Source organism: Balaenoptera acutorostrata, chromosome 3 (genome assembly GCF_949987535.1).
Source record: "Balaenoptera acutorostrata chromosome 3, mBalAcu1.1, whole genome shotgun sequence".
Lineage (NCBI taxonomy): Eukaryota > Metazoa > Chordata > Mammalia > Artiodactyla > Balaenopteridae > Balaenoptera > Balaenoptera acutorostrata.
Window position 1 is genome coordinate 1,999,582 of NC_080066.1, and position 25,306 is coordinate 2,024,887.

General features: G+C 42.3%; 1 protein-coding gene and 1 long non-coding RNA gene across 5 annotated transcripts in view; one reads left to right on the plus strand and one right to left on the minus strand.

The window, feature by feature from the left end:
- Positions 1–1,166: 1,166 nt before the first annotated feature.
- On the minus strand, positions 1,167–20,069 carry LOC130707479 (uncharacterized). 2 transcript variants are annotated; one of them, XR_009007362.1, is made up of 5 exons: positions 19,780–20,069; positions 16,455–16,537; positions 8,158–8,188; positions 5,733–5,842; positions 1,167–1,276 (listed from the first exon to the last, which is right to left on the minus strand). It is a non-coding gene; the product is annotated as an uncharacterized LOC130707479 (long non-coding RNA). The 2 variants fall into 2 exon arrangements; XR_009007363.1 differs by lacking the exon at positions 8,158–8,188.
- The window catches only part of MTPAP (mitochondrial poly(A) polymerase), a 133,335-nt gene continuing 128,091 nt past the window's right edge, over positions 20,063–25,306 (plus strand). For all 3 annotated transcript variants that reach the window (XR_009007361.1, XR_009007360.1, XM_007188428.2), the window contains exon 1: positions 20,063–20,250. Coding sequence is in view for 1 of the 3 variants with exons in the window: in XM_007188428.2 (XP_007188490.2) it covers positions 20,097–20,250 (154 nt within the window). In the remaining 2 variants the exon portion in view is untranslated. The remainder of the gene's footprint in view (positions 20,251–25,306) is intronic.

The following is a 25,306-nucleotide window of genomic DNA, read 5'->3' on the forward strand; positions in this document are numbered from 1 at the left end:
GTTTGGAAATCAGAGCTCATTTACTCAACAGAACCAAAACGATTAACAGTGGTAGGTGACCCAGTCAGTGCATCGACCTATGTAAGCCTAATGGGCTCTAGACTAATAAATAGAATACAGGACACTGCTTTCCAGTCTTCTTCATATTCATAAAATATAATATTTTTAGAGAATACTGGGATAAACTGGGAAAAAGTAGGGGATACCTATATGTGGCTTGGTGAAAAATGTATTTCATTTTCTTAAATTATAATAACAGTAAAATACAAAAGGGTTTGAGGAAGATCATTAAATACTGAATTTCAGTAAAGCTTTAAATAAGATGTTTTTAAAGTTAAGAGGAACTTGAGCCTGATTTCATGAGCATAACTTGTTTCTGTCTGGCTTTTGTTGCAGCTCTACATATTTACCCATTAAGAGGTTTAAACAATGACCTCTTTAAACTTCTGACAATAACCTTCAGATGAGAAACTGTACAGACACGTGAGTAATCAATTTAAAACCATTATTACAATCTTTAAATTTTTTGAACAGTTGAAATTGTATTTTAGAAGTCCAGTAGGTCTTATTTTTTTCATTGACGTAGGTAAGTTTCTTATGATAATGTGAGTGGATTTCAGTGATAATTGAACTTTTTCATATTAAGTCTTTCTAAGTTACAAAGCTGTAATTTGCAAAACTTGCAAGCACTGTCAGAGAATTTAGCTTGGAAGCTACTAAAAAGACGCAGCAGATGGAAGGATGAAGCATCGGGGGAGGAGATTCAGGACCACCAGACCCACCGCCAAGGCTGATGCTTCTTGGGCTTTGGCCCTGCTCCTCTGGTACCTGAAACCCAAACTGCTTCCTCCAGCCCGGCCCGGGCCCCTGCAGCTGCTGGCGATGGACCTGCCGGCCTCGCTCAGCATCTTTTTTTTTTTTTTTTTTTTTTTAAATAACATGTATTTTAAAGTATTTGTTTTTATTTATTAATTTATGGCTGTGTTGGGTCTTCGTTTCTGTGCAAGGGCTTTCTCTAGTTGTGGCAAGTGGGGGCCACTCTTCATCGCGGTGCGTGGGCCTCTCACTATCACGGCCTCTCTTGTTGCGGAGCAGACTCCAGACACGCAGGCTCAGTAGTTGTGGCTCACGGGCCCAGCCACTCCGCGGCATGTGGGATCTTCCCAGACCAGGGCTCGAACCCGTGTCCCCTGCATTGGCAGGCAGATTCTCAACCACTGCGCCACCAGGGAAGCCCTCGCTCAGCATCTTGAGGTGGATTAGGATTCCATCAGACCTGTGGGGACCACCACGTGTGCATCATTACATTCTGCTCTGCCCTCCCCGCCGCCCTGGCCGCCCTACGGCATCCCAGAGAAGATTGCAGAGGCACCTGAATGCCTTAAGGAATACGGGGGTATCTGTATTCCTGCCACATCAGCATGCAAGGCTTTCCCCTGCGGACCACCCAGAGGGCAGACAAGGATGAAAGGGACAGTCTTCTCTGTCCTCATCCCTCCTTTGCCTCTCCTCACCTTCTGTACTCACAACTTTTGCCATCACTGTGTAAAGTGGGAACAGCAAGGGAGGAGGGCAATGGGGCCCGGGGCAGAGATGGAGTCCTCCCGTGGGGGAGATGGGGTGAGAAATCCCCTGCTTCCAGATGCTCTCAGCTGTGGCCGTTGCTTATCTCTGAAGGCCGTGTTTAAACTGGACCTAGGTGTGAGTCAGAGATCTTCTGTTCTCATGTGCAGAAAGCTAAAACTCGGGTCTCTCAAAGTACCTACATCACGCCGTTCTGTATGAAATGTATTATGGTTTTTTGTTCATTGCTTTGTGCTGTGACTTCCCCAAATGTGAGGTCCATGAACCACACTTTGAAAACAGAAACTACTGCCCTGTGCTTCTCTCTTCCACCTCCCAAATGGAAACTCCTGGTACAGCATTTCTTAATCTCGGGCTTCCGAGATTACCACATGGGTTGGGATGCCCCCAGGAACTGTTCAAGGCTCTCTCCTCTGGCCAACGCAATAGCTTTCATTTTTCCCATTTTTAGAGGGGGGACAAGGGCTCAGCAGTGAAGCTCCCCCAAACTGCATGGGCCCAAATGTTGGAGCAGTCCCTGATTGATTTGTGGAAATTATCTCCTAAGCACCTCCCACGACTCCTTATTAGCCAGAGTCCCCTCATCCCAGGACCACACATCATCTGCAAACACGATGTGAGGGACTGCCGGCAACTTATTGCTTGGGCGAGGCAAGGAATTGTTTTAAAAAATTAAGCACAGGCTGATCTGCACGTGTAAATGTAGAGGTAGAAAAAAAAAAAAAATCACCAGAAGAGCATCCTCTCCAAAAGCAATCATTACTAACCTCCTTTGAAACGGTGTTCTTCACACACTACATGTTAGGAAATTGGCCGGATTAGTATTTCAACAACCTTTAAAAAAAGGTGTTGCATGCTTATTCTCGCGTGATTAGTTTAAACCCAGTGAGTTAAACACATTTTGGGGTTTGCCGTTGCAGTTACAGCACTAAAAACAATTGCCAACAGATTCTTCTCAGTGTGTATTGGGGAGACTTCTCCCCTTTCTTAATCAAAGCCCGGGATTAATGTTCATGAGAACATCTTTCTAAGTATCAAGATGCTTTGATGGATGGATTTCATAATAATGAAGCAGCCTGATACGTTCCGACCATATTAAAAATAATGGTAATAGCTGTCGTATTTTAGGCACTAACTACGTCCCGGGCACTCGGCTCATTGCTATCCTGAGACGGGCACTAGTCTCTCTTTTTTGCCAGTAGCATTTACATGACTTTGAAGAGGCTAACTAATGTGTCCAAGGAAACCAGACGCTAATCCATGTCTGATCCCAAATCCAAAGAAGCAACGTCTTGCATCTACCAGCACGGGGTTAGATGGGCGCAAAAACGCCTGGGTGCGTGGCTGGGTCTGCTGGTGCCGCTCGAAGGAGAACAGGACTGAACATCAGCCAGTTGTGAAAGGCCTCCCACTGCTTTCCCATCCGGGCCTCTCCTTTGCAGGAGGTTGGTTTTCCTTTTCAGGCTCTAGCCTCTGGCTCCCTTCTGCCAGATGTGAATAAATTTCAGACATACCTCTACTGGGTCTTCAGCTGGATAATCTTTTATCTCTAACCATGGGAGGAGAGGTTCTGAAAGCATTTCAGCTGTCTCCCAGGGGGTAGAGATGTGGAAGAGGGCTGAGCCCAGGAAACCTCAGAAATGGAACGCTAGTTTAGCTTATGCTTAAGGGAAACCAGCTTTAATGCCTCTTGGGGTCTGTGGGAGCCCAGAGAGACTTCCTGCCCCCTCTCAGCCTGGTTCTGGGTGGGATGATGGGTGTGTAGAGGCACTGCTGGGGCTTAAGAGCATCCTGAGATGTTCTCATGGATGCTGAGGGCGGATGGACGGGCAGTTTTTCGCACTCACCCACCCAGCTCTGGCACAGAGCACAGCCCCCCAAGGCCAAGGGTCTCCCCAAAACAAGGGTCCTCACCCAAAGCCCTACAGACATGCTGGATGGAGCCTATTTCTATCAGCTCACAGAGCCGGTGATAAACTCTTCGGGATCTGTGACAGCTGGTTGTTAAATACAGTCATGACTAAAAATAAAATTATATAAAATTACAAGTAAATGAAATATATATTAAAGACAATGTAATAAATATGAAAAACTTACCACTTCCCGATTATTTTGTTGCCTTTTATTGCTTTCCGGGCTCTCACTCATGTCTATTACATCCACATGGTGGAAATACTACACCGTGATGGGTTCCTGTATGTCTCTTTCCAACTCTGCACTTGGTGGCCTCGAGTTAGCAGCTTAAAATAGGCCATCGTGGGAGTATTTACACCACAGGAACCAGCAAATGCTACAAACCGGGGCAGGGCTTTCACAAAGCTGGTTGTTAAATATTTACCAGCAAAGAGCTGCGTCCAGGTACTTGTGACACCCTTTTTAGGTACTTCTGACACACTTTAGGTTATTCGTTTTTGTACTCTACCCTCCCTTTTCTAATACTCAATAATACATCGGAATAACTTTTATTTCTACCCAAGTAACAAAATCTCCAACAACGAAGGGTGATCGTGGGCCCCCATCTCTCTGTCATTCCTGGAGCTTCATCTCTGTTCTAACAGTAAAGCCATGGGAAGGGGAGAAGGGCATCGAGGGTCCGTCCTGAGAGCGAGGCTGCAGCCTGGGCTGGCCCCTCGGGCCAGCAGTGGCAGCGGACACTTTCCTTCATAATCTGAACTCCCGAGCTGATGCTGGCGGGGTTTACGATCAGTGTTGCCCACTGCCTCTTAGGAATCCCCTGGGGAATTCTTGTTCGGTAGAAAGCGGCTTGGGCCCCTGAGGTAAGAATTTCAGAAAGCTCCAAGAGAATGGAAGTATGGGGCAAGCAAAAAGAGCATGTCTTGCATTCACACCTGTGCTTTACCACATTCTGTCCATGTGACCATAGGCAAATCAATAAATTCATGGAGCTTTAGTTTCTTTATAGAAAGGGAAACAAATAAAAGTTACTGTGTTTTCATTTTGCTTTTTACACTTTCCTTTCCTTTTTTTTAATAACATCAAGTGCTATCAACAGCTCACAGCTTTGACACCAGGAGAAAAGTGAAATCCATTATTATGTGTCTTTATACTATACTAAAATACTTTCGAAAAACACAATACTTTCATATATTTGTCAGTTCTTATCATTCATACAATAACCTTGAAAGGTCATTAGGCCTGTTTGACATTTGAAGAATCTGAAATTTACAGTAAGTAACTTAACTGAGATTACTCAGATAATACAGAGAGCCAAAATTCTAACCTACACTTGTTACTTTCAAAACTCTGCATCAACTATACTCCAATATAAAATAAAAATTTAAAGATAAATTTTAAAACTACATAAGTAAATAAATAAATAAACAAACTAAAAAACCAAAAACCTATGCAGCCGTTAGATTTATGATATTCTTTGACATAGTGGGTGCTAAGTCATTCATTCAAGAGCCACTTATGGGGATCAATAGACTCCAGGGACAGCCTTCACCGTCCATCCGCTGCTATTTATTGTCTGTGAAGCCGCTGGCCAGTCCTCCCTACTTCTGCCTGCAGCCCTGCTCTCAGAGGCCACACCAGCCTCCCCCAAACCCCATCTCGGTTGCTTGAAACCTGCCACTATGGGTGGTTCTAGCTAATTGAACTGCTGGAGAGTCAACAACCTGGGCATCACCCACCAGATCCAGGATTCATGAGCATATTCCGGGGCACAGACCTCCGAGAGGGGCTGGAAAAGTAAGATGCCTCTTCTTAGCTGTAGATAATTAAAGTCGGAGAAGCTCCAGACACACCACATGTAAGCGCCCCTGTTCCCGGTGCTCAGGTTGTAGCTTTAACTGCCCCCAAAAGAACTCCAAATTAGAGGCCACACCAAGAATCTGTACCTTGTAAAAATTTAAATCTGATGGCAAAACAAGTTATGTTAAGTAAAGACATTCTGGTAAATAGAGATAATGAAATGTACCTCCTGTCCCAATACTCAGGTCAGCCGTAACTACTGTCAACATTGTAGTGAACATTCTGATTTTTTTTTTTTTTTTAATGCACAGAAATTAAGATTTTGTTGCCTTTACCCCCCGTGACTGCTTCTAAAATTAGCTTTGCAAGTGAGAAGCAAAGAATAACCACCACACTATTCAGAAGGCAATTTGCTCACTCATTTGTTTACTCACCAAACACTTGAGTGAGTATTATATGGCAGGCACAGTTCCAGGTGCTGGGAAACAGTAGTGGACAAACTCAATGGCCTTCAGGGAACCTATAGCCTGGGGACAGCGGAACACTGAAGAAACAAATACATATAAGAGGTCAACTTCTGACAAGTGCCATGACGGAAATGAACAAGGTGGAGGAAGTAAAAGGAAGTGAAAGATGCTTATGAACTGGATCTTGCGAAGCTCAGAGAGGACCTTTCTGAGAATATGCCCCTCACGTAAAGATAATGATGTAGATGATAGCAGCCTGATATAGGTCAGAAGTCATCATGTAGGTGTATCTGTTAATCACTTAAATCCATGCTTCAATTTTGTTGTGAGCTGATGTCGATCAATTCTCAAAGTAAGCAAAGATCTTAGAGGTGATTTAATTTAACACCTTCACTTTATAAATGATGAAGATGATGTCAGGGCGGTGACTTAGCCAAAATCATGTTACTAGCAAAGAACAGAACTATGTCTAGAGGCTAACTTTTGTGACCCACAAATCCCATCTATTATTACTATAACATGCATCTCCTTTTAGAGAAGCATACTATAAAGAAATGTTGCTCTATATTGTTCCCATAAATACACTGTAATCAAATATAATCAATTACATAGTATCTGGTATCCTTTTTTTTTTTCCCTGATGCAAAGTCTGGGGTGAAAGAAAGAAGAAGGGTTACCAAACGTAAAATAGATAGCTAGTGGGAAGCAGCCGCATAGCACAGGGAGATCAGCTCGGTGCTTTGTGACCACCTAGAGGGGTGGGATAGGGAGGGTGGGAGGGAGGGAAATGCAAGAGGGAAGAGATATGGGAACATATGTATATGTATAACTGTTTCACTCTGTTATAAAGCAGAAACTAACACACCATTGTAAAACAATTATACTCCAATAAAGATGTTTAAAAAAAAAAGACTATAAAAAAAAAAAAAAAGAACAAGGGTTTTAGTGTCAGTTACATAACATCCGGATGCCTTTTCTTTTTCTTTTTCTTTCTTTTTTTTCTTTTTCTTTCTTTCTTTCTTTCTTTCTTTCTTTCTTTCTTTCTTTCTTTCTTTCTTTCTATCTTTCTCTCTCTTTCTCTCTCTCTCTCTCTCTCTCTCTCCCTCTCTCTCTCTCTTTTCTTTTTTTTCTTCCTTGTCATTCCCTAGCTGTGTGATTTGGAAAAGCTACTTAATCTTCTGAGCTTTAGTGTCCTTACTTATGAAACCAGGATGCATCATAAATGTGGTTTTTATTCCAATGTTTAAATGGAGAAAACAGTGAGAGGTTATAAGGGGAAAAAATAGCTTACATAGAATGATAAAAGTTAACGTCTTCCACACAGGGGAAATAGAGTCAAGCTTGCCAGTGGTTGGGTTTTTCTTGCAGCTGAGGAGGGCTCAGGTTAGTAACAGAAACCCTGGGTCAGTGTGTGGAGAAACCTGGTAACCAATCCAGCAGTTTGAAGCTGTATCGCTGTGGTTTTTCTCTTTAAGCAACCAAACCTTCCGGTTTTCTTTGGTGCCTGTTTTCTAACAGTTGCTTTATTTATTGCATCATCAGCTGTGTGGTAGTGGTATCATTTTTACCAGTGAACTGGATTATCCCTCTGCAAATCTCCCTGGGGTTCTTGGAAAATTATCTGAAATTGATCACAGCCAGGACATTTTGAAGGAAATACCCAGCTAAGAAATCATTGACTGTTCTACACAGTTTGCAGAGGTGTTAGGAAGATCTTAAGAGTCTCTTTAGAAAGGTCAATTTAAAGGTCTATTTTTAGGTCTCAGAGATCTCCATGGAATGCTCATTTTCTTAGAACACTGAAACAGACAGGAGGAAGCCTAATTTTAATGTGTTTGAGACTTGAGCTCTGAGGCTCCTCAAGCAGGCTGCTCTTTTCCTATCACAGCTGGGGATACCCCGCAGACCAAGCAGTAGTGGTCTGGCCCAGCGAGATGGGACTCCATCCCAAGCAAGGGAATCACACTCTTCCCAGATACCAGTCCCCTCCAACTCAAGGCTGCTTTCCTCTGCTTTGCAGCCCCTGCAGGCATTTCTGCCCAGGAAAATGCATTCTCACTGTGGCTAGTTGGCAGCAACATTTCCAGAGGTGTGGGCAATGCAGCCAGTGACAGATGGCCCCAAGAAGGGACACCAGCCTGCAGAGGAAAGAAACGTGGTACCGCAATCTCACTTCCCTCTTGCCTCTGCAAAGAAATTTTCTTTCTTCTTTCTTTCCTTTCCTTTTTTTTTTTTTTTTTTTTAAGAAAATAAGATATGAGTCAGCATTAAATGTGGCAAGAATAAAAATGAATACTTCTGTGCTGGTGACTATGTGTCTGAGTTCATGGGCTTGTTGGCATCTAAGGTCATGGACCTCATCATTAAAGACAGGATCACAATGAAAACTCACCTATAAGTGAATCAGTAGAACTCTTTGTAATCTAAGTAAAAAAAAAAAAAAAAAAAATAGCATAAGCATGGACTTCCCTGGTGGTGCAGTGGTTAAGAATCCGCCTGCCGATGCAGGGGACACGGGTTCGATCCCTGGTCCGGGAAGATCCCACATGCTGCGGAGCAACTAAGCCCGTGAGCCACAACTACTGAGCCCGTGAGCCACAACTACTGAAGCCTGCACGCCTAGAGCCCGTGCTCCACAACAAGAGAAGCCACCGCAATAAGAAGCCTGCGCACCACAACGAAGAGTAGCCCCTGCTCACCGCAACTAGAGAAAGCCCGTGTGCAGCAACGAAGACCCAACACAGACCAAAAAAAAAAAAAAAAAGTACAGGCAAATATAGCCATTATTATTATTACTATTACTATTAAGAGGGAGTAAAATATACCATCTCAAAATATACCAGTTTAGTATATTGATTATTCTGAATTAAGTTCACTTGAAAAACAGCTGGTACAAGACACACTGACCCTCCTTTTTCCCCCTGAAAGCAGGAAATAAATGTCCCATGTGAAGTGATCCTCCCTGTACCAGGCGGGTAGAAAGACATCCTTATCACCAGAGATAGGGAATTCAAGGCTGAGAAGGCTGTGTAAACAAATCTTGTTACTTGCTCACTAATTTACTGCCCCAAGCCCACACTTCTTCGTGTTGTGGATTCTTCACAAATTTACTGTTTCTCTGTCTAAAAGGTATAAAAGCTGCTTGCTTTAGTCACTTCTTTGAGTCTCATATTTTTATGGACTCCCTTCCATACAAAAATTCAATTTGTTTTTCTTCTGTTCAATGTGTCTTGCGTCAATTTAATGATTAGATCAGCCAAAGAACTTAGAAGGAAAGAGGAAAAGTTTTCCTCCCCTGCATTACAAATATGGCAAAAAAGCATCTCCATGGAGAAAAGTGCATAATAACTCTAGCAATGACTAGATTAGATGAGGGGTTTTTCATGGGATAAACAACTTCTTCAGAAAAGTGTAGAATTCCATGGGATTCTACACACACACACACACACAGACGCACACACAGAGCAGTGATTCTCAAGCCTGAGCATACCTAACACTTACAGCTTGTAAAAAAATGCAGATTCCTGAATCCCACCCCTAGATAGTCTGATTAAATAAGTCTGGGGGTACAACCCAGAACTCTCTATTTTAGCAAGCTCACCAAATGCTTCTGATGCAAGAATCAGGTCCCTGGACCAACTTCAGAAATCCTAGCATCCCCAAAGGGAAAGAACACTTAGTGCGAAATATACGAAGTAAAACTGCAGGAACATTGGTATCACATTTCCAAAGCCGATGTTCACATTTTAAAACATTTGACTCTAAGCATGTGTACAGGACTCTCAATCTAATGTTCCATCTTCACGTTCCCCAAACAGCAGCAACGGCTTTAAAAAACAGTCCCAGGAGAAAGAGAAAAACTGTCAGTGCCACTACTTTATATAAAGCATCTCAGGGGGAATGAAGACACACAACACTTTCAATTAAGGCAACTTTGTAGCTCAGAGCTCTGTTTAGTTCACTTAATAGAAGAGATTCTTGTGGTCCTAACAGAAATATTTCCCATGATTTGAGGTCTGTACAAAAGCCCTCTATGTGTCTGGAGGTGCCTGAACTACTCTTTCTTTAAGGGTCTTCTGTTGTTGTTTGTAAAAAGTACTGTTAAAATATCATACTTTTTCTTGAGAAAGAAAGAGATATTGACCAAGCTGGGACTGTTGGTTACCCTAATTACTATTCTACCTTTACTCACAGCCTTTTTTTTTTTTTTTTTACCTTGGGCAAATTATTTAATCTATGCTTCAGTTTCCTCACCCATAAAATGAGGATGATAATAGTTTATCAATTCTAAGATGAACATTTTCCCCATATTTTAATATCGCTGAAATCAGAGTGCACCTCACCATTGACAATTTTTTAAAAAGCATTGAGTCCTAGATTAATTGGCAGATTTTTCTTAGGGGTGCATAAAATAATGGAGTGTCTTATAATGAGGATGTCTTAGGTTAGATGAAATATGATAATAATATAGATATCCTAAGGTTTTGTGAGGGTTAACTGAGTCAAAAACAAAATACTTAGAACTGTGACTCGCTAATAATTAATCACTTGATAAATATAATCTATTAATACTCTCACCCATGGATGGATTATAAATTAACTAGTCCCTCCTTGGTGGCCCTTTAGATTGCCTCCACTATTCCTACCATTATATTCTGCATCAAATATCTTTGTATGTAAACCTTTAAGTGCACCTCTAATTAGGACAGATTCCTAGAAATGTAATTACCAGGTCAGAAAGCAAGGACCTATTGAATGGATGGACTTAAGAAAGTCAGTCAAACCTGGGTTAGGATCACCAAAGGATCTTAGTCATTTTACTTAATCTTTCTACATCTCAATTTTTGCATATATCAAATGGGGATAATAATAAAATTCACGGGTGTTACAGAGAAAAACTACAGGCCCAGAATGGCATCACTTGGGCTAAAGCCCAAGATATCGAGCCTCAACTTCATACCTCACCTATTTGCAGTTTCAACCTCCCCTGAAAATGTAATCTTTATCAACCAGTCTGGAATTTTCTGGTCAGCACCAGTGACATCCTCTATCATGTGGGCCCTTTCCATTCCCCCCGCGACCCCCAGAGGAAGAAGAGGCCAGCTGTTTGATAAAATCCCTGCTGTTCCCTTACCCACCCCCACCCCCCCAAAAAGTGTCCTGGCCTGAAAATAATCCTTTCCTTTCTTTTGCTAATAGCTCCCTTGTCCCGCCCGTCTCTCTATAATAACCCTCCATTTTGTATAACCCCTTGGGGTGCCTTTTAGTTGCAAGGTTGGGTGCTGCCCAGTTCAGGAACCGTTGAATGAAACTAATCAAGAGCTTCAAATTTACTCGGTGGAATTTTGTTTTTTTTAACACAGGCATATTGTGAGGTTTAAATAAAATGATGCAATTAGACAGCATACAATACTGGCCCAGAGTAAGTTAAAAATGAATGTAAGCTATTTTCCTGGGACGTTGAGACCCCGGCAGTACGCAGGGCTTCTCGCCAGCTTTGGAGGGGTCCGCGCCGCACTGCTTGAAATCACCAGTTTCCAACAGTGACCCCGTGTGGCCATAATAGAAACAGCATGCGCGGAAAGGAGGCCTGTGCCGCCAGAATTGATGAGATTCCCTCAGTTCTTTCTCCCGGTGTTGGTTGACCGGACCGTCCGCTGGCAGAAGCCTGTGCCTGGGATTCTTGAACAACCTGAGATAGACAGACTCGGGGAAGGGGTAAGGGGCTCCGCCGATCTGAATAGAACGGCCTGAGCGACTGCTCTAAATGTGGACAGCAGATGACCTCCTAGATACCAAGGAACTGGGGAAACAGTTTATCATCGTTTCTGTGGAAACTGCATAGGAACAGTTGATCTCCCTGCATAATATAACCATGAGACACCACTTTGGCAGTCGTATTTGTCCATTATAAATCCCAACGAATTCTAAGACTGAATTTTAGTGAGTGTTTGGGATGGGCAGCTGATACCCAGGCTATAATTCACCGAAGTCCTCCTGGCTTGAACTTCTGGAGCAGACAGGAGTTTATATAATGAACACATTGAATATATTCAACAACTGGCTTATCAGACGATCAATTTTCATATTTTCATCGATTGTATGTCACAGGACATCATGCCAACCTTAATTCCCTGGTTTCTACAACCTACTCATAAAGATTAACTAAAAGAGAATATGATTTTAAAAGAAGCTTTTGGTTTCTTAAGTAGATAGCTTCTAGAACTACAGAACTGCAAGTAACAGCTGAAAAATGGCTATAAACCATAAAACCCAAAGACATGGATGTGAATGGTCAGTTTGAATTATAATAAATTTAGAATACGTAATCATAAAACTTTACATGATTTTTCAATGTAGTTTGACCCATATAGCATTGAAGAATGTATATAATAACTTCAAAAACCAAGTTATATGGAAAATCTAAAATGCTTCAAGGTACATACTTCCTTTTCTGCCCATATATACATGATAAATAAAGTTTAAAGGTGTGAAATGCAGACAAAGAAAGTAAGTCTCCCTGCCTGCCCCTGGTCATTAGAGCCTCAATTCATCTCCTTGGAGGCAAGCTGTAGATTTGAGACATTTTACATTTTTTAATGAAGGAGTATTTTAAATCTTTAAAATCAAATTTAGAGTTATAATGTTTCAAAATGGTTAAAAGTTCAAAAGCTGCACAAGGTATAAACAATCCCCTCCCACACTTGTCTTCCAGCCTTTCAATCCCATCTCCAAAGTCAACAAAGGCTTCTAGATCTTTTGTGTGTCCTTCCAGAGATAGTCTGTACACACACAAGCAAATGTGTGTGTGTGTGTGTTTAGTGTCCTACCCCCTGTTTGCTTCACTTAGCAATTTTAACAATATATCTTTTTTAAATAAAAAAATTGTTTTAATTGAAGTATAGTCGATTTACAATATTGTGTTAGTTTCTGCTGTACAGCAAAGTGATTCAGTTATACACATATATATTCGTTTTCATATTCTTTTCCATTATGGTTTATTACAAGATACTGAATTAACAATGTATCTTGAAGATTGTCCCAGTTCAGCAGATAAAGAGTCTCCTCTTTCATTTAGGTTATTTATTTTCTCTCCCTCTAAGAGAAAGTATGTCTCTACAATAAATTTCTAGAAATAGAATTGCAAAGGTTATATGCATTTGTAATTCTGAAAAGTATTGCCAAGCTTTCTGAAGGAAATTTCGAAAAAGTCCGACTGGTTCAAAGAAAGTCACACATAGTTGGCATTTTAATTTTCATTCCAAAGCCCGGTTTCATAAACAATGGAAAGGTAACTTTAGTCTCATCTCTGTCCAAATTATCTTAATTCCAAACTGGTAGAAGATTAATAAATTCTTTGTCTTCAAACATGTAAAATTATCATAAAAAGTCTGTTTACTGTATAGGGAGCAAATGGAAGAAAATGGCTATCAAACCAAGTGGAAATGAAAACTAATAGGTCAGCTTATGAATAGATGCCCTGCATCAGCACCAGTATTTTAAAATTTAGTTCATAATTCAATGAATTGTGAACCTATTATGTTCTTACTGCCAGAGGATCAGGGATGAGTGAGTCACAATCCCTATAACATCAACCTGCTCACAATCTTGAGAGAGAGAGACAGACAGACGGACACAGAGAGAGAGAGACAGAGAGAGAGAGAACCGCTCTTGTCTGTTCCAGCGGCGCACCCCTCCCTCACAACACACCGCACCTTTTTGGGAACGTCTGCTTCAGGCTTCCCTTCCCGTCTAGCATTTACCACTAGACGCAACTTACCTATATTCACCTCAGCAGAAGGTGGATCCCTGAGGGCAGAAACGCGGTTCACTCTTCTTTTTTCACTTTTTTAATAATTAATTTTTATTGGAGTGGAGGTGCTTTACAATATTGTGTTAGTTTCTGCTGTACAGCAAAGTGAATCAGCTATATGTGTACATATATCTCCTCTTTTTGGGCTTTCCTTCCCATTTAAGTCACCTCAGAGTGTTGAGTAGAGTTCCCTGTGCTACACAGTGGGTTCTCATTAGTGATCTATTTTATACATAGTATCAGTAATGTATATGTGTCAGTCCCAATCTCCCAATTCAACCCTCCCCCACCCTTCCCCCCCTTGGTATCCCTATGTTTGTTCTCTACGTCTGAGTCTCTATTTCTGCTTTGCAGATAAGATCATCTGTACCATTTTTCTAGATTCCACATATATGCGTTAATATACGATATTTGTTTTTCTCTTTCTGACTTACTTCACGCCGTATGACAGTCAACATGGTTTTCTCTTGATATAAACCTTATAGCACCTTATAGTACTGGCACAGAATTTTAAGGGAATATGTTTTAATTGAATTCTAAGTCTTGGTGTTGTGAGGAAAGAGAAGATCCCATGCTCCTCTTCCTGCAGTTTAGCAGACGAAAATGACAAAAGCAAGAACTTGAGTTTCCTTCCTAAGGACACACATAGCAGATTCGGGTCGAGGCAGGACCAGAATGCAGCCTCCTGACTCCCAGGCCACTGCTCTTGTTCCCACTTCCTGATGCTTTTGCCTAATCTCCGGTTACTAGCCAGGGGTTGCCCTCATGCAAGGTGCTAGGCTGAGCTTTGAAGAACAGCTATGAGACTGGTTCTCTGGGCTTAAGCAATGCATGAACGGATGGGTGGGATTAAGATAAATATATATTTGTTTACCAACATATAAGCAAGTTTTTCTGCATGTGTTGGTCAACAGCTAGTGAAAGGGGTTTGTGAGCTTTCCTTGCTGCCGAGAGATGAAAACCTGGGCCAGGTAGACCATTTCGTGCCCTAAGGGCCATTTCCTGATTAGATGATGTGATGCAGAGAAGGCAGCAGAAGCCTACAGTTCCACCTTTGACTGAACACTCAGGCATTTGATAAAGGAGATTAAGTCTCTAGCATCAGCTCTGTGGTTGCACATGGTGTAACCCAGCAGGACCCTACGAGGCCTTCCCAGAATAGACCACCACCCGTGTCTTCCACCTGCCTTTTGTCTGTAGAAGAACTTCAGTCGAAAAATAAATTTAATCAGAGAAGTGAGAAAGTGCAGAAAGAAAGGAAAACAGTCAAGCAAACAAAATAATAATACTTTAGCCATTAAACAAAGTCAAGGACATTTAGTTCCTCCAAAAAGACTGTAGATACTCTTCTGAGCCATGTCCTTTGAGCTGTTTTGCAGCTGCTGAAACCCCCTCCAGGTGGAAGAAGTTAACTGTATGCTGCCCACAAGCACACAGACCCCAGACTGGTTGGAACCAGAAGGTTGATGACGCTGACTCGCAATTACCTCACCACCAGCCAATCAGAAGAGTGTCCACAAGTTGATCACACCCTGCTCCTTTAACAGTATAAGACTCCTCACTACCCACTCCAGGGTGGGTCACACAGTCCTGAGGGCATTAGCCCACTGTGGCCTCCTTTGCCTGGCAAAGCAATGAAAACTACTCTTTCCACTCACCCAAAACTGTCTCTGTGTTTCTCTTCGGCACCGGTGAACAGAGGGCGAGTTTCGACAACAATAGGAGGGCAGGGATCTCAGACATTTGTGCATGAGAACCGTGGATTTTACTCAAAGATGATTTGAAGGGAAAAGTAAAGTACGGCGTCCTTCAGTACCCTCAGGGGATTCGTTCCAGGACCCCTGCAGATTCCAAAATCCACGGATGCTCAAGTCCCTTATAGAAAGTGGCACAGTATTTGTGTACAACCTACATGCATCTTCCCGTATGCAGTCCACCCTTGAACAATGAGGAGGTTGGGGTGCTGCCCCTGGGAAGTGCAAAATCTACATATAGCTTTTTTCTTTTTTAATTTTATTTTTAAAAATTTATTTATTTTTGGTTGCGTTGGGTCTCTGTTGCTGCGCATGGGCTTTCTCTAGTTGAGTCGAGAGGGGGGTTTCTCATTGCGGTGGCTTTTCTAGTTGCAGAGCATGAGCTCTAGGCACGTGGGTTTCAGTAGTTGTGGGACCCGGGCTCAGTGGTTGTGGCGCACGGGCTTAGTTGCTCTGCGGCATGTGGGATCTTCCCGGACCAGGGCTCGAACCCGTGTCCCCTGCATCGGCAGGCAGATTCTTAACCACTGCGCCACCAGGGAAGTCCCCATATATAGCTTTGAACTCCTCCAAAACTTAACTACTAACAGCCTATTATTGACTGGAAGCCTTACCAATAACATAAACAGTCAGTTAACACATATTTTGTATGTTTTATATATTATATAACGTATTCTTACAATAAAGTAAGCTAGAGAAAAGAAAATGTTATTAAGGAAGTCATAAGGAAGAGAAAATACATTTACTGTATCGGATTTATTGATATTTTAAGTTTATGTCATCTGTTTATAAGATGAATTGTCTGTCGGTACCTACATCAATACTGTTTTATATGATAAAAAACACTGTAGATGTCATACATATTACTAACGCTAGCCATCAAATATGAAAAGATAATGTGAAAAGGAAATTTGTATTTATTTACAGGTAGAACAATTCTGCATTGATAACGAGGAAGCAGCAATATGATTACTTTATGGTCGCCTAGTGGCATGGATAAGATTGCTTCACAGCTCACATGCACTAATGAATGAATCATAAAATTTTATGGCATACAGTGTTACAATCATAGTCATAATACAGTATTGGAAACATTGTTACATTTTTTAAAAAACCACTTACCTAGGATGATAGGCTGATACATGACTTCTCCAATTACGAGACGGAGGCATACGGTACGGTAATGTAATTCTTTGAAAGCAAAGCTATAAAAGAGTAAGGAAACTAACTCATTATTAATTTCATATTAAATATCACTCACCTTATGCCTATGTAAGGATAGACTAGTATCTACATATAGTTTATGAATTCATAACGTAAACTTTTTCTTATTTTTCTTGATATTTCTAGGCTATGAGTTTCACCTGTAAGTTTTTGCAAATTGTCACAAATGTCCAGAAAACTTTCCGATATATTTATTGAAAAAAATTCACATGTCAGTAGACTCACGCAGTTCAAAGCCGTGTTGTTCAAGAGCCAACTGTACTTTAAATCATCTCTAGATTACTTATAATACCTAATACACTGTAAATGCTATGTAAATAGTTGCCTTCATGGGGAAAATTCAAGTTTGGCTTTTTAGAACTTTCTGGAATTTTATTTTTCAAATGTTTTCCATTTGTGATTGGTTGAACCTGCAGATGTGGAACCGGTGGATAGAGAGGGCTGACTAATTTAATTCTATAGTGAGGAAAAGTGTTATTTTTCTATTGCAGCAAAAATATAAATATTGTAGAGAATGCAAAATTTTCATGATTTTATAGATAAAAAACATAATTTCACAGAAATTGCAAGATTGTGATAGCTCATTCCTTTCAAAATCCCAGTGACTATAAGTTTGCTTTTCTTTGCTAGTAAAGCTTTCCCTGGCACCTCTGCTTGCTGAGTTGTTCTCAGTCGATATATTCAGCTTTGAATGTGAAAATCCTTCTTGGTGACTTGAACAGGAAACCAGGATCTGAAAGGGCATTAGTAAGGTAGCCGGACAATTTATCATCCGAATGGGAACACTTTTGAGAGTGAAAGAGTGTGGAGTTAATAATTACATGGGCACAACCTGAATATATGGTTTCTGGAGCCTTATATCACACACGTTCACATTTTATCAAAGACTAGCTTACCGCGTAAAAAGTATTTTAGTGGCATATGAAATGTAGACACAATTTAAGAATTTGCTAATTCTTTTTCTATTGGCTTTCCAATCTGCATAGGATTCCTTTTTCTTTTTAATGATAAAAATAATACCTGTTTGTTTTTTAAAAAAATACCAAGATGCTAAAAGTCTCTCATTTCTATGCCCCTCAGCCCCTACTTTCCCATTTATTGTCTCACCGTTCTGAAAGATAGAAGTCCAAAGTGAAGGTGTTATCAGGGTTACGTTCCCTCTGAAACCTACAGAAGAATTCTTTCTTGTCTGTTCCCAGCTTCTGTGGTTTGCTTGCCATCTTTGGTGTTCTTTGTTTTTTGGCTACATCCCTCCAATCTCCGCCTTGTTATCGCCTGGTATTCTCCCTGCGTGTCTGACTTTACGTGGCTGTCTTCTTATAAGGACACCAGTTACACCTCCCCTACTCCAGTAGACATCATCTTAACTGATTACATCTGTAATAACCCTATTTCAAAATAAGGTCACATTCTGAGGTCCTGGGGGTTAGGACTTCAATGTATCTTTTTTTGGCAGGGGCACAATTCAATCCATAATAGAAGGTAAATTTGTAAGTAAATAAATTAAGGCTGCCATCTGTAACAAATATTCAGTAATACCTTGAAGTTTGGTTGCTTTTTCCCATGTTTGTGAGAACCTATGGGGATAATTTTTTTTTAATTGAAGTAGAGTTGATTTACAATGTTGTGTTAATTTTTGCTGCTCAGCAAAGTGATTCAGTTATATATATATATATTTATATATTTATATATATATATTTTTTTTCATATTCTTTTCCACTATAGTTTATCACAGGATATTGAGTATAGTTCCCTGTGCTATACAGTAGGACCTTGTAGCTTACCCATTCTATATATAATAGTTTGCATCTGTCAGTCCCAACCTCCCATTTCATCTCTCCCCCATCCGCCCTCCTCCTTGGCAATATGGGGGTAATTACTGATGGACGTACAGAAACCTGAATGAACTGACCTCAGCTAACCAGAACCTCCAACTTATTGACCAGAATGTATTTGCACTGGCCTTTCCAAAAGAGCAGTCATTAACAAAAAAAGAATCAGATAACATGAGTGTAACTTTTTATTAAACATTGGGTAGATACAAAATAACATTCATAAACATGTGTACGGTAAGAAGAATTCTAATACAATGAGCCACTGTAGCCCCACCACACAGTTTAAAGAATAAAACACTACCATTATCCTTCAAGAGCCCTATATTTAATTTTTAATGGCTAAATTAATACGTTGACACATGCTTATTATAAAAACTTTTTAGAATTAGAATTCTACTGAGCAAAAATAGAATGGAATAAGTAAATACAATGGAAAATGAGAAGTATTGATAAGAATGCGCAGAAACTGGAACATTCATACGCTAGTGATGAGAATGAAAATGATGCAGCTGCTTTGGAAAATAGCCTGCAGTTCCTCAAAAAGTTAAAACATGTGACCCAGCAATTCTACTCCTAGGTATACACCCAAGAGAAGTGAAAACATATGTTCACACAAAAACTTGTACATGAAAGTTCATAGCAGCACAAAAAGGTGGAAACAACCCAAAACAAACAGCCCAAATGCCTCTTAAGTGATGACAGGATAACCACCTGTGGCATATTCATACAATGGAGCATTATTCAGCCATAGAAAGGAATAAGGTGCTGATAGATGCTACAACATGGACGAACCATGAAACCATTATACCAAGTGAAAGAAGCCAGTCACAAAAAAACACACATTGTATGATTCCACTTGTATGAAATGTCCAGAAAGGCAATTCCGAGGACACACATAGTAGGTACGTGGTTATTTAGGGCTGGGGGGAGTGTGGTGATTAGGGGTGGTAGCTAGCCGGCACAAGGTTTCTTTTGGAGGTGATGAAGTGTTCTAAACATGACTGTGATTATTGCCCATCTCTGTGAATATACTAAAAACCATTGAATGGTACACCTAAAGGGGTGAATTGTGTAGTATATGACTTAAATCTCAGTCAAACCGTTACAGAAAGAGAGAAAGAGGGAGCGAGGAGGGGAGGGAGGAAGGAAGGAAGGGGAGGAAGGGAGGGAAAGAAAAAAACCCTGAACAAGGAAACCTAGGTTTAACTTCCGTTTCTGCCCCTGCCTGGCTGTAGAACTTTAGGAATGTTACTCAACATCTCTACGCCTTAACCTCCCCATAAATAAATGGAGATAAGAGTTCCTACGTCACAGGCCCGTTGTAAGGATTAAAAAAGTCAACCCACGTAGAGCACTTAGAACAGTGTTTGGTAAAGAAAAAGTGTTACCGTTTATCGTCTTCTAAGTATAGATTCGCAAGTCAGTGCTCCTTCCTCATGCCCTTGCTCTCTGGTTCTATTTTCATGACTCAGTTTGAAAGAGTAGGTGGCGTGCTCGTTCTCCTGGGAGCCTTCTTTTAGAGAACCGTGGGAGAGGGGAAATCAGACACGTGCGAAAGCCTCATTCAAGCCGCAACTCGCTCTCTTGTATAAGCGAACGTCCTTCGCCTAGTTTGACCCTCTAGGCTTCCCATCCTTTCCCACCTCCTCCGCGCGCATGCGCGGAAGCCCGGCGCCCTTTCGTCCGTGTTCCTGCCGCTTTGATAATGGCGGCTCGTGGTTTGGGGCTGTTGACCAGTTTGCCCCTCCGTGCTCAGAGAAGTCAAGTCCAGCGTCCTCTCCGCAGGCTTCTCAGTTGCCCAGGAACGGTGGTCGCACCCCTCGGGAAGGAAGAGCAGTCCTCGGGGAGCGCGGAGACAGGTGTGGAGCCGGGGCCGGGGTCGCGGGCGGGCGCAGGGCCGGTGGAAGCGGCGGGGGGACCGCACGGCAGGGTCCCGGCCTCGCTCGGGGAACGTAGGGCCGCCGCCGTGGCTCGTGGTGGCGGCGGCGGCGCGGTGTGGGACGTTCCTTCCTTCGGGGACTGCGTGTCCAGTGATGAGGTCGTTCAGAGCTCCGCAGTGCGGGCCAGGAGCAGAGTTTGCTCGTGTCTGACAGTGGGGCGAAACGCTGTTGCCAGTTACGGTAGTGATGCCGCAGTTGAGCCAGTCGCTTCCTCCCTCACAGATGTAACCGAGGTCGATGCTCGCAAGTTGCCGATGGAGGCCGAGCGGAGTGAAGCCTTGATGAATAACCAGGACCCCTGGTCCTCCAGTGGAGGCTCTAGCTCTGCAATTACTGACGTTTGCTTTATTCTTCTGGCCGTTTGGAGCAGAGCCAGCTTGGTAACAGATTTGCCTGGGCTGGGACAGGCAGGCGTTCTAAGTTTATAGGCTGGTGGGTTGAGAAGTCCAGTCCCCCCTCTTGTGACCCAAAAGCTGCGTTTACGTTATTTACGATTCTTAAAACAGTCTGGCAGGATTGTGTCACGGTCTCCATTTTAGAGATGGAGACAGAGGCGCAGAGAGCCAAGGGATTTGCCGCTGAGTTAATTTAGACCTCGAGTCCCGCTGTTAAACAAAAGGTGTTGATTTCTACCATTTCTTGGAGCTGTAGTTTTAAGGTATGAAATTTTTTCTGGGAACAGTTCTAAAGAAGGCTAAACAAGTACGGTATTTTCCCCCAAAATAAATGATAGGGTTGCTTTCCTCTTCATACTGTATGAGAGACTCATATTGACAGAGAGTTGGAAATATCACTTACTATGACAGTTCGTTGAAATGCTGATTGGACTGTATTTAGTAGAAGCTGTTTCTGTTAAAAACTCTTTTAAGTGGGGCTTCCCTGGTGGCGCAGTGGTTGAGAATCTGCCTGCTAATGCAGGGGACACGGGTTCGAGCCCTGGTCTGGGAAGATCCCACATGCCACGGAGCAGCTGGGCCCGTGAGCCACAATTGCTGAGCCTGCGCGTCTGGAGCCTGTGCCCCGCAACGGGAGGGGCTGCGATAGAGAAAGGCCCGCGCACCGCGATGAAGAGCGGTCCCTGCACCGCGATGAAGAGTGGCCCCCGCTTGCCGCAACTGGAGAAAGCCCTCGCACGAACCGAAGACCCAACACAGCCAAAAATAAATAAATAAATAAATAAATAAATAAATAAATAAAAGAAAAAAAAAAAAACTCTTTTAAGTGACTGAAAATGTGAGTAAGGTTTTTGCCAAAGGAGCTATTGTGATTTAACATGTGTATAGTGGTTTAAATTTTAGAGTATTTTCATATGCTCTTTGAGATATAAAGCTCTGTGAACTAGGTTTGGAAGGAATTATTATTACTCCATTTTGTAGATGTGGAAACAGGCTGGTACAGGTGGCTGGTAAATGGATCACACTTAGCTATTCAGTAGCAAAGGTGAGAATAAACCTTTCTGATTCCAAGGCTTCACTTAGCAGAGCTTTGTTGTTTTTCTCAGGAAATGTGTTTCATTTTGTATCATTAGGATAATATGACTGGCTAAATATCCAGGGAGTCTTCTGAGGCATAACAAGTAACAAAATCCTCATTTGAATTTCTTTTCCATTTTTAAAGAGAAGAAGGTGATTACACTATATAACTCACTTAGAAGCATATAATTTTATAATTAGAAGGAAATTGAGAAATCTTCAGTTCAGTTTTTCACTCAGTGTGAGAACTCATTGCCAAAAGTTTGCTAGTTATATTTTACAGTAACAAGGAACACACAGTTTCATACATCAGTCAGTTCCATTTTGATGGGGCTCTAATGGCTGAGAAATATTTATAATGAGCTAAATCTGCTAACTTCCCATTTCCCTGTTGGTCTTAGTTTTGACGTAGCTTTCACGGGAGTAGTGGAAAGAACCCTGATTTAAGAACAAGAATATGCAGTGTATTGTTCAGGACTCTTTGGGTGCAGGGGACAGAAACGAACTCAAATTTGTTTAAGTAGAAAAGGGAGGACATACCAACCATGTAACCAGACTCCAGAAAGAGACGTGACTGCTTTAATAAGGTCGCCTGGATGGATGAGGTCAGAGGGAAGTATTGTTTCCTCACCTATTGTTTGGTGGCCTCCTTATCTCAGGTTCTTCTTCTCCAGTGGGTTGTTGATGGCCATGGCCACTAGCAGCTTGCAGATTTCTCCAAAGACAAGAATAAAATGATCTTTTGCCTGAATTTGAAAGATTTGAAAGAGTCTAAGAAAGAGCTGTTGATCATCACAGCCCCACCTCCGGGACCAAGAGGAACTGTTTAAAATCCTCTGACAGCCCTGGCGCGTCTGGTGGGGTGTGATGCAGGGTGACTGCCGACACCGCCCCCGTCCGCGGGCCACACAGGCAGGCTCGTGCTGTGGAGAGACAAGGAGGACGGATGCCGGGCCGCCAAACAGCAGCTAAACTCTGCGGGAGGCTACCCAGCGTGTTAGATGTTTGCCTTGGTGCAGCTTTTGCACCAGTAATGCTGCCTGCCCTGTTTATCTCTAAAGGTTATTGTGAGATTCAGAAGAGAATGTTTCCGTGAACACTGGAACGTGCTGCACCAGTGGAAGGACGGCTCTCATTTCTCATTAGTCTGTTTCCAGGTTGTAAATCCCCGCTTTATCTACAGTAATTCTCTGTCAGAGTTTCTAGACCTTCCTTACTCCTCTCCAGATGCACTCTGGTTCCTCAGTATCCTCATATCCGTCACGTCCAGAACAGAGCGTGTGCTCTGTGTGTGGCCTGACCAGTAAATAGGAAAGAAGTGCTTTACCCCCTTGGATTTGGATTTTATATCTATATCTGTCTTCTCCCTTTCCTCACCCCAGAAGTTAAGACATCCCCTTGGCTCATTTTGAGCTTTCATCAAATCAAACTTCTGGTCTTCTTTTGTCCATCTGCTGCTGGCTGAATTTCCCCCCCCACTATGTGCTTGTGTCTTTATGTTGTTTTTAATTCTAAACGCAGGACAATATGTTTTGTGCTTATGCTTATCAAGTTATGTTATCAAGACTGTTGCAAATTTGAGTCTGTCTTAAAATACTAACACTTACTAGTTTTTCCTCCCAACTTCGTATTGTTTGTAGATTTGACAAGCCTTCTGCAAGGCCATGTACTTACGCTACCTGAACTTTTGTCCCATTCCTGACTTTGTCCCGTCTACTCCGTCGTGCCTGCTGCTGTTCAGGGTTAGGGCCGTCGGTCCCGTTCAAGCCTGTCGCCCCGTCTGTCATCAGACTTCTCTGCCTCCCTCTCGCGCTCCGTCCCTGCTCTTCCCAGTAATCCAGCTGCAGGGATACCTGCACAATAGTGCAAAACATTGTATGCCAGTGATATTGCAGTATTGTCTGTGATAGTGAAAACGGTAAACCATCTCAGTATTTATCGGAGGATTGACTAACTTACCATAAATACCTAAGAATGTTTATGCAGTTATTTTAAAAATGAGGGAAATATATATCTACTGACACAAAAAGATATCAACAATGTATTAAATATTTAAAAGCATATTACAGAAGAGAATGTATAGTACATTTTCAGTAATTGTGTGAAAAATACTTATCTCTGGAGAGATACAAATGTATATGTTTATGTATGCCTTGAAAATGTCTGGAAAGCTAAGTATCAAAACTAATAAGTGGGTATTAGAGGGAGAGAACTAGGGGAGGATTTATACTTTTGCTCTATGAAATTTTACAGCTTGACTTTACTTTTACAATAAGCAGTTGGACATCAGTCTAGACTCAGTAAATATCAGAGACAAGAAGATAGAGGTGGTAATTACAGCTGGAAAAGTGGGTGAGAAAAGCCTGGACCATAAAAAAAAGAAGGACCAGTTGGAAGGGCTGTCAGTAGACTGAGGTCAAAGTGAGTAAGAGTAGTCCCTGCCCTCAGCATGAAGACAGATATTCTTCCGTGCTGTTAAGTAAACACAGCACCGTGACTTACCTTCTTCCATAGATGTTGAAGTGAGCTAGTGCAGAGGTGGAAGCGATTCTGCCGAGGAGAGTCACCTCTTCACAGAGCTGAGCACAATTTGGAGGATGAATGGGAGTTTGCGGGGCAGAAAATGAGAAGGTGGGCGTCCAGCCGGAGCGGAGAAGACGTGAAGAGCTCAGAGTGTGTGTGCCGGTGCCGCGTGCAGAGCCCCGCGCGTGAGCGGGGTGGAGGAGGAGGGCTGAAGTCGGCACGGCTGAGGAGGGGGGCCGGGGGGCCGGGAGCTTTATAGCCGGGCTGTGGGGCTTAGACCTCATCACGAACGCGGCAGGGAAGTCAGAGAAGAAGACTTTCTAAAAACGATGATCTTAGAAAGATGACTTTGGCAGCAGTGTGGAGAGTGGCTTGAGAAGGACAAGACTGGAGCGAATGAGACCAGTTTAGCAATCAGGCTGCTGTGTTCCAGGCCTGAAATGAGAGATTGATGTTGAAGAATTGGCATCCGGAGTAGAGAAGAGGACGCGTATTTAAGAGATGCACGTTTAGCATCTCTACAGTGAGTGTAGGGAAGACGCGCAGTATGTTTGACGAGTTGTTAGAAATGTGGAGTAGCGCAGGGCCAGGAGTGCTCTGGGTGAGACCTGCCTCTAGGTGGGTGCTGCCCAGCAGGCTGGAGGGCCCCACCGGCTATTACTGCCTGCCTTCCTCTGTCTCGTCCATGAGGATGGCTTGGGGTTTGCGGAAATGAAGGTTCAGTGTGTGCGTGGCATTTCCTTTATCCATCAGTTTTGTGACCTTTTGAAAGAAGATGAGGCTGAAAGCTTTTGCTGATTTCTGTGCATCGGTTACATTTAATCTCTTTGGAATTAGAACTTGAATGATTTTCTTTTTCCTTGCTTTTAGTTCGCTTGTTGATCTTTCCTTTGTGATCAGTGGATTATTTACTTCTTGCCTGTCACAGCTCTTGTCTTCATTTCCTGTGATTGTAACTCCCTAACCCCTGGATGGTTTTT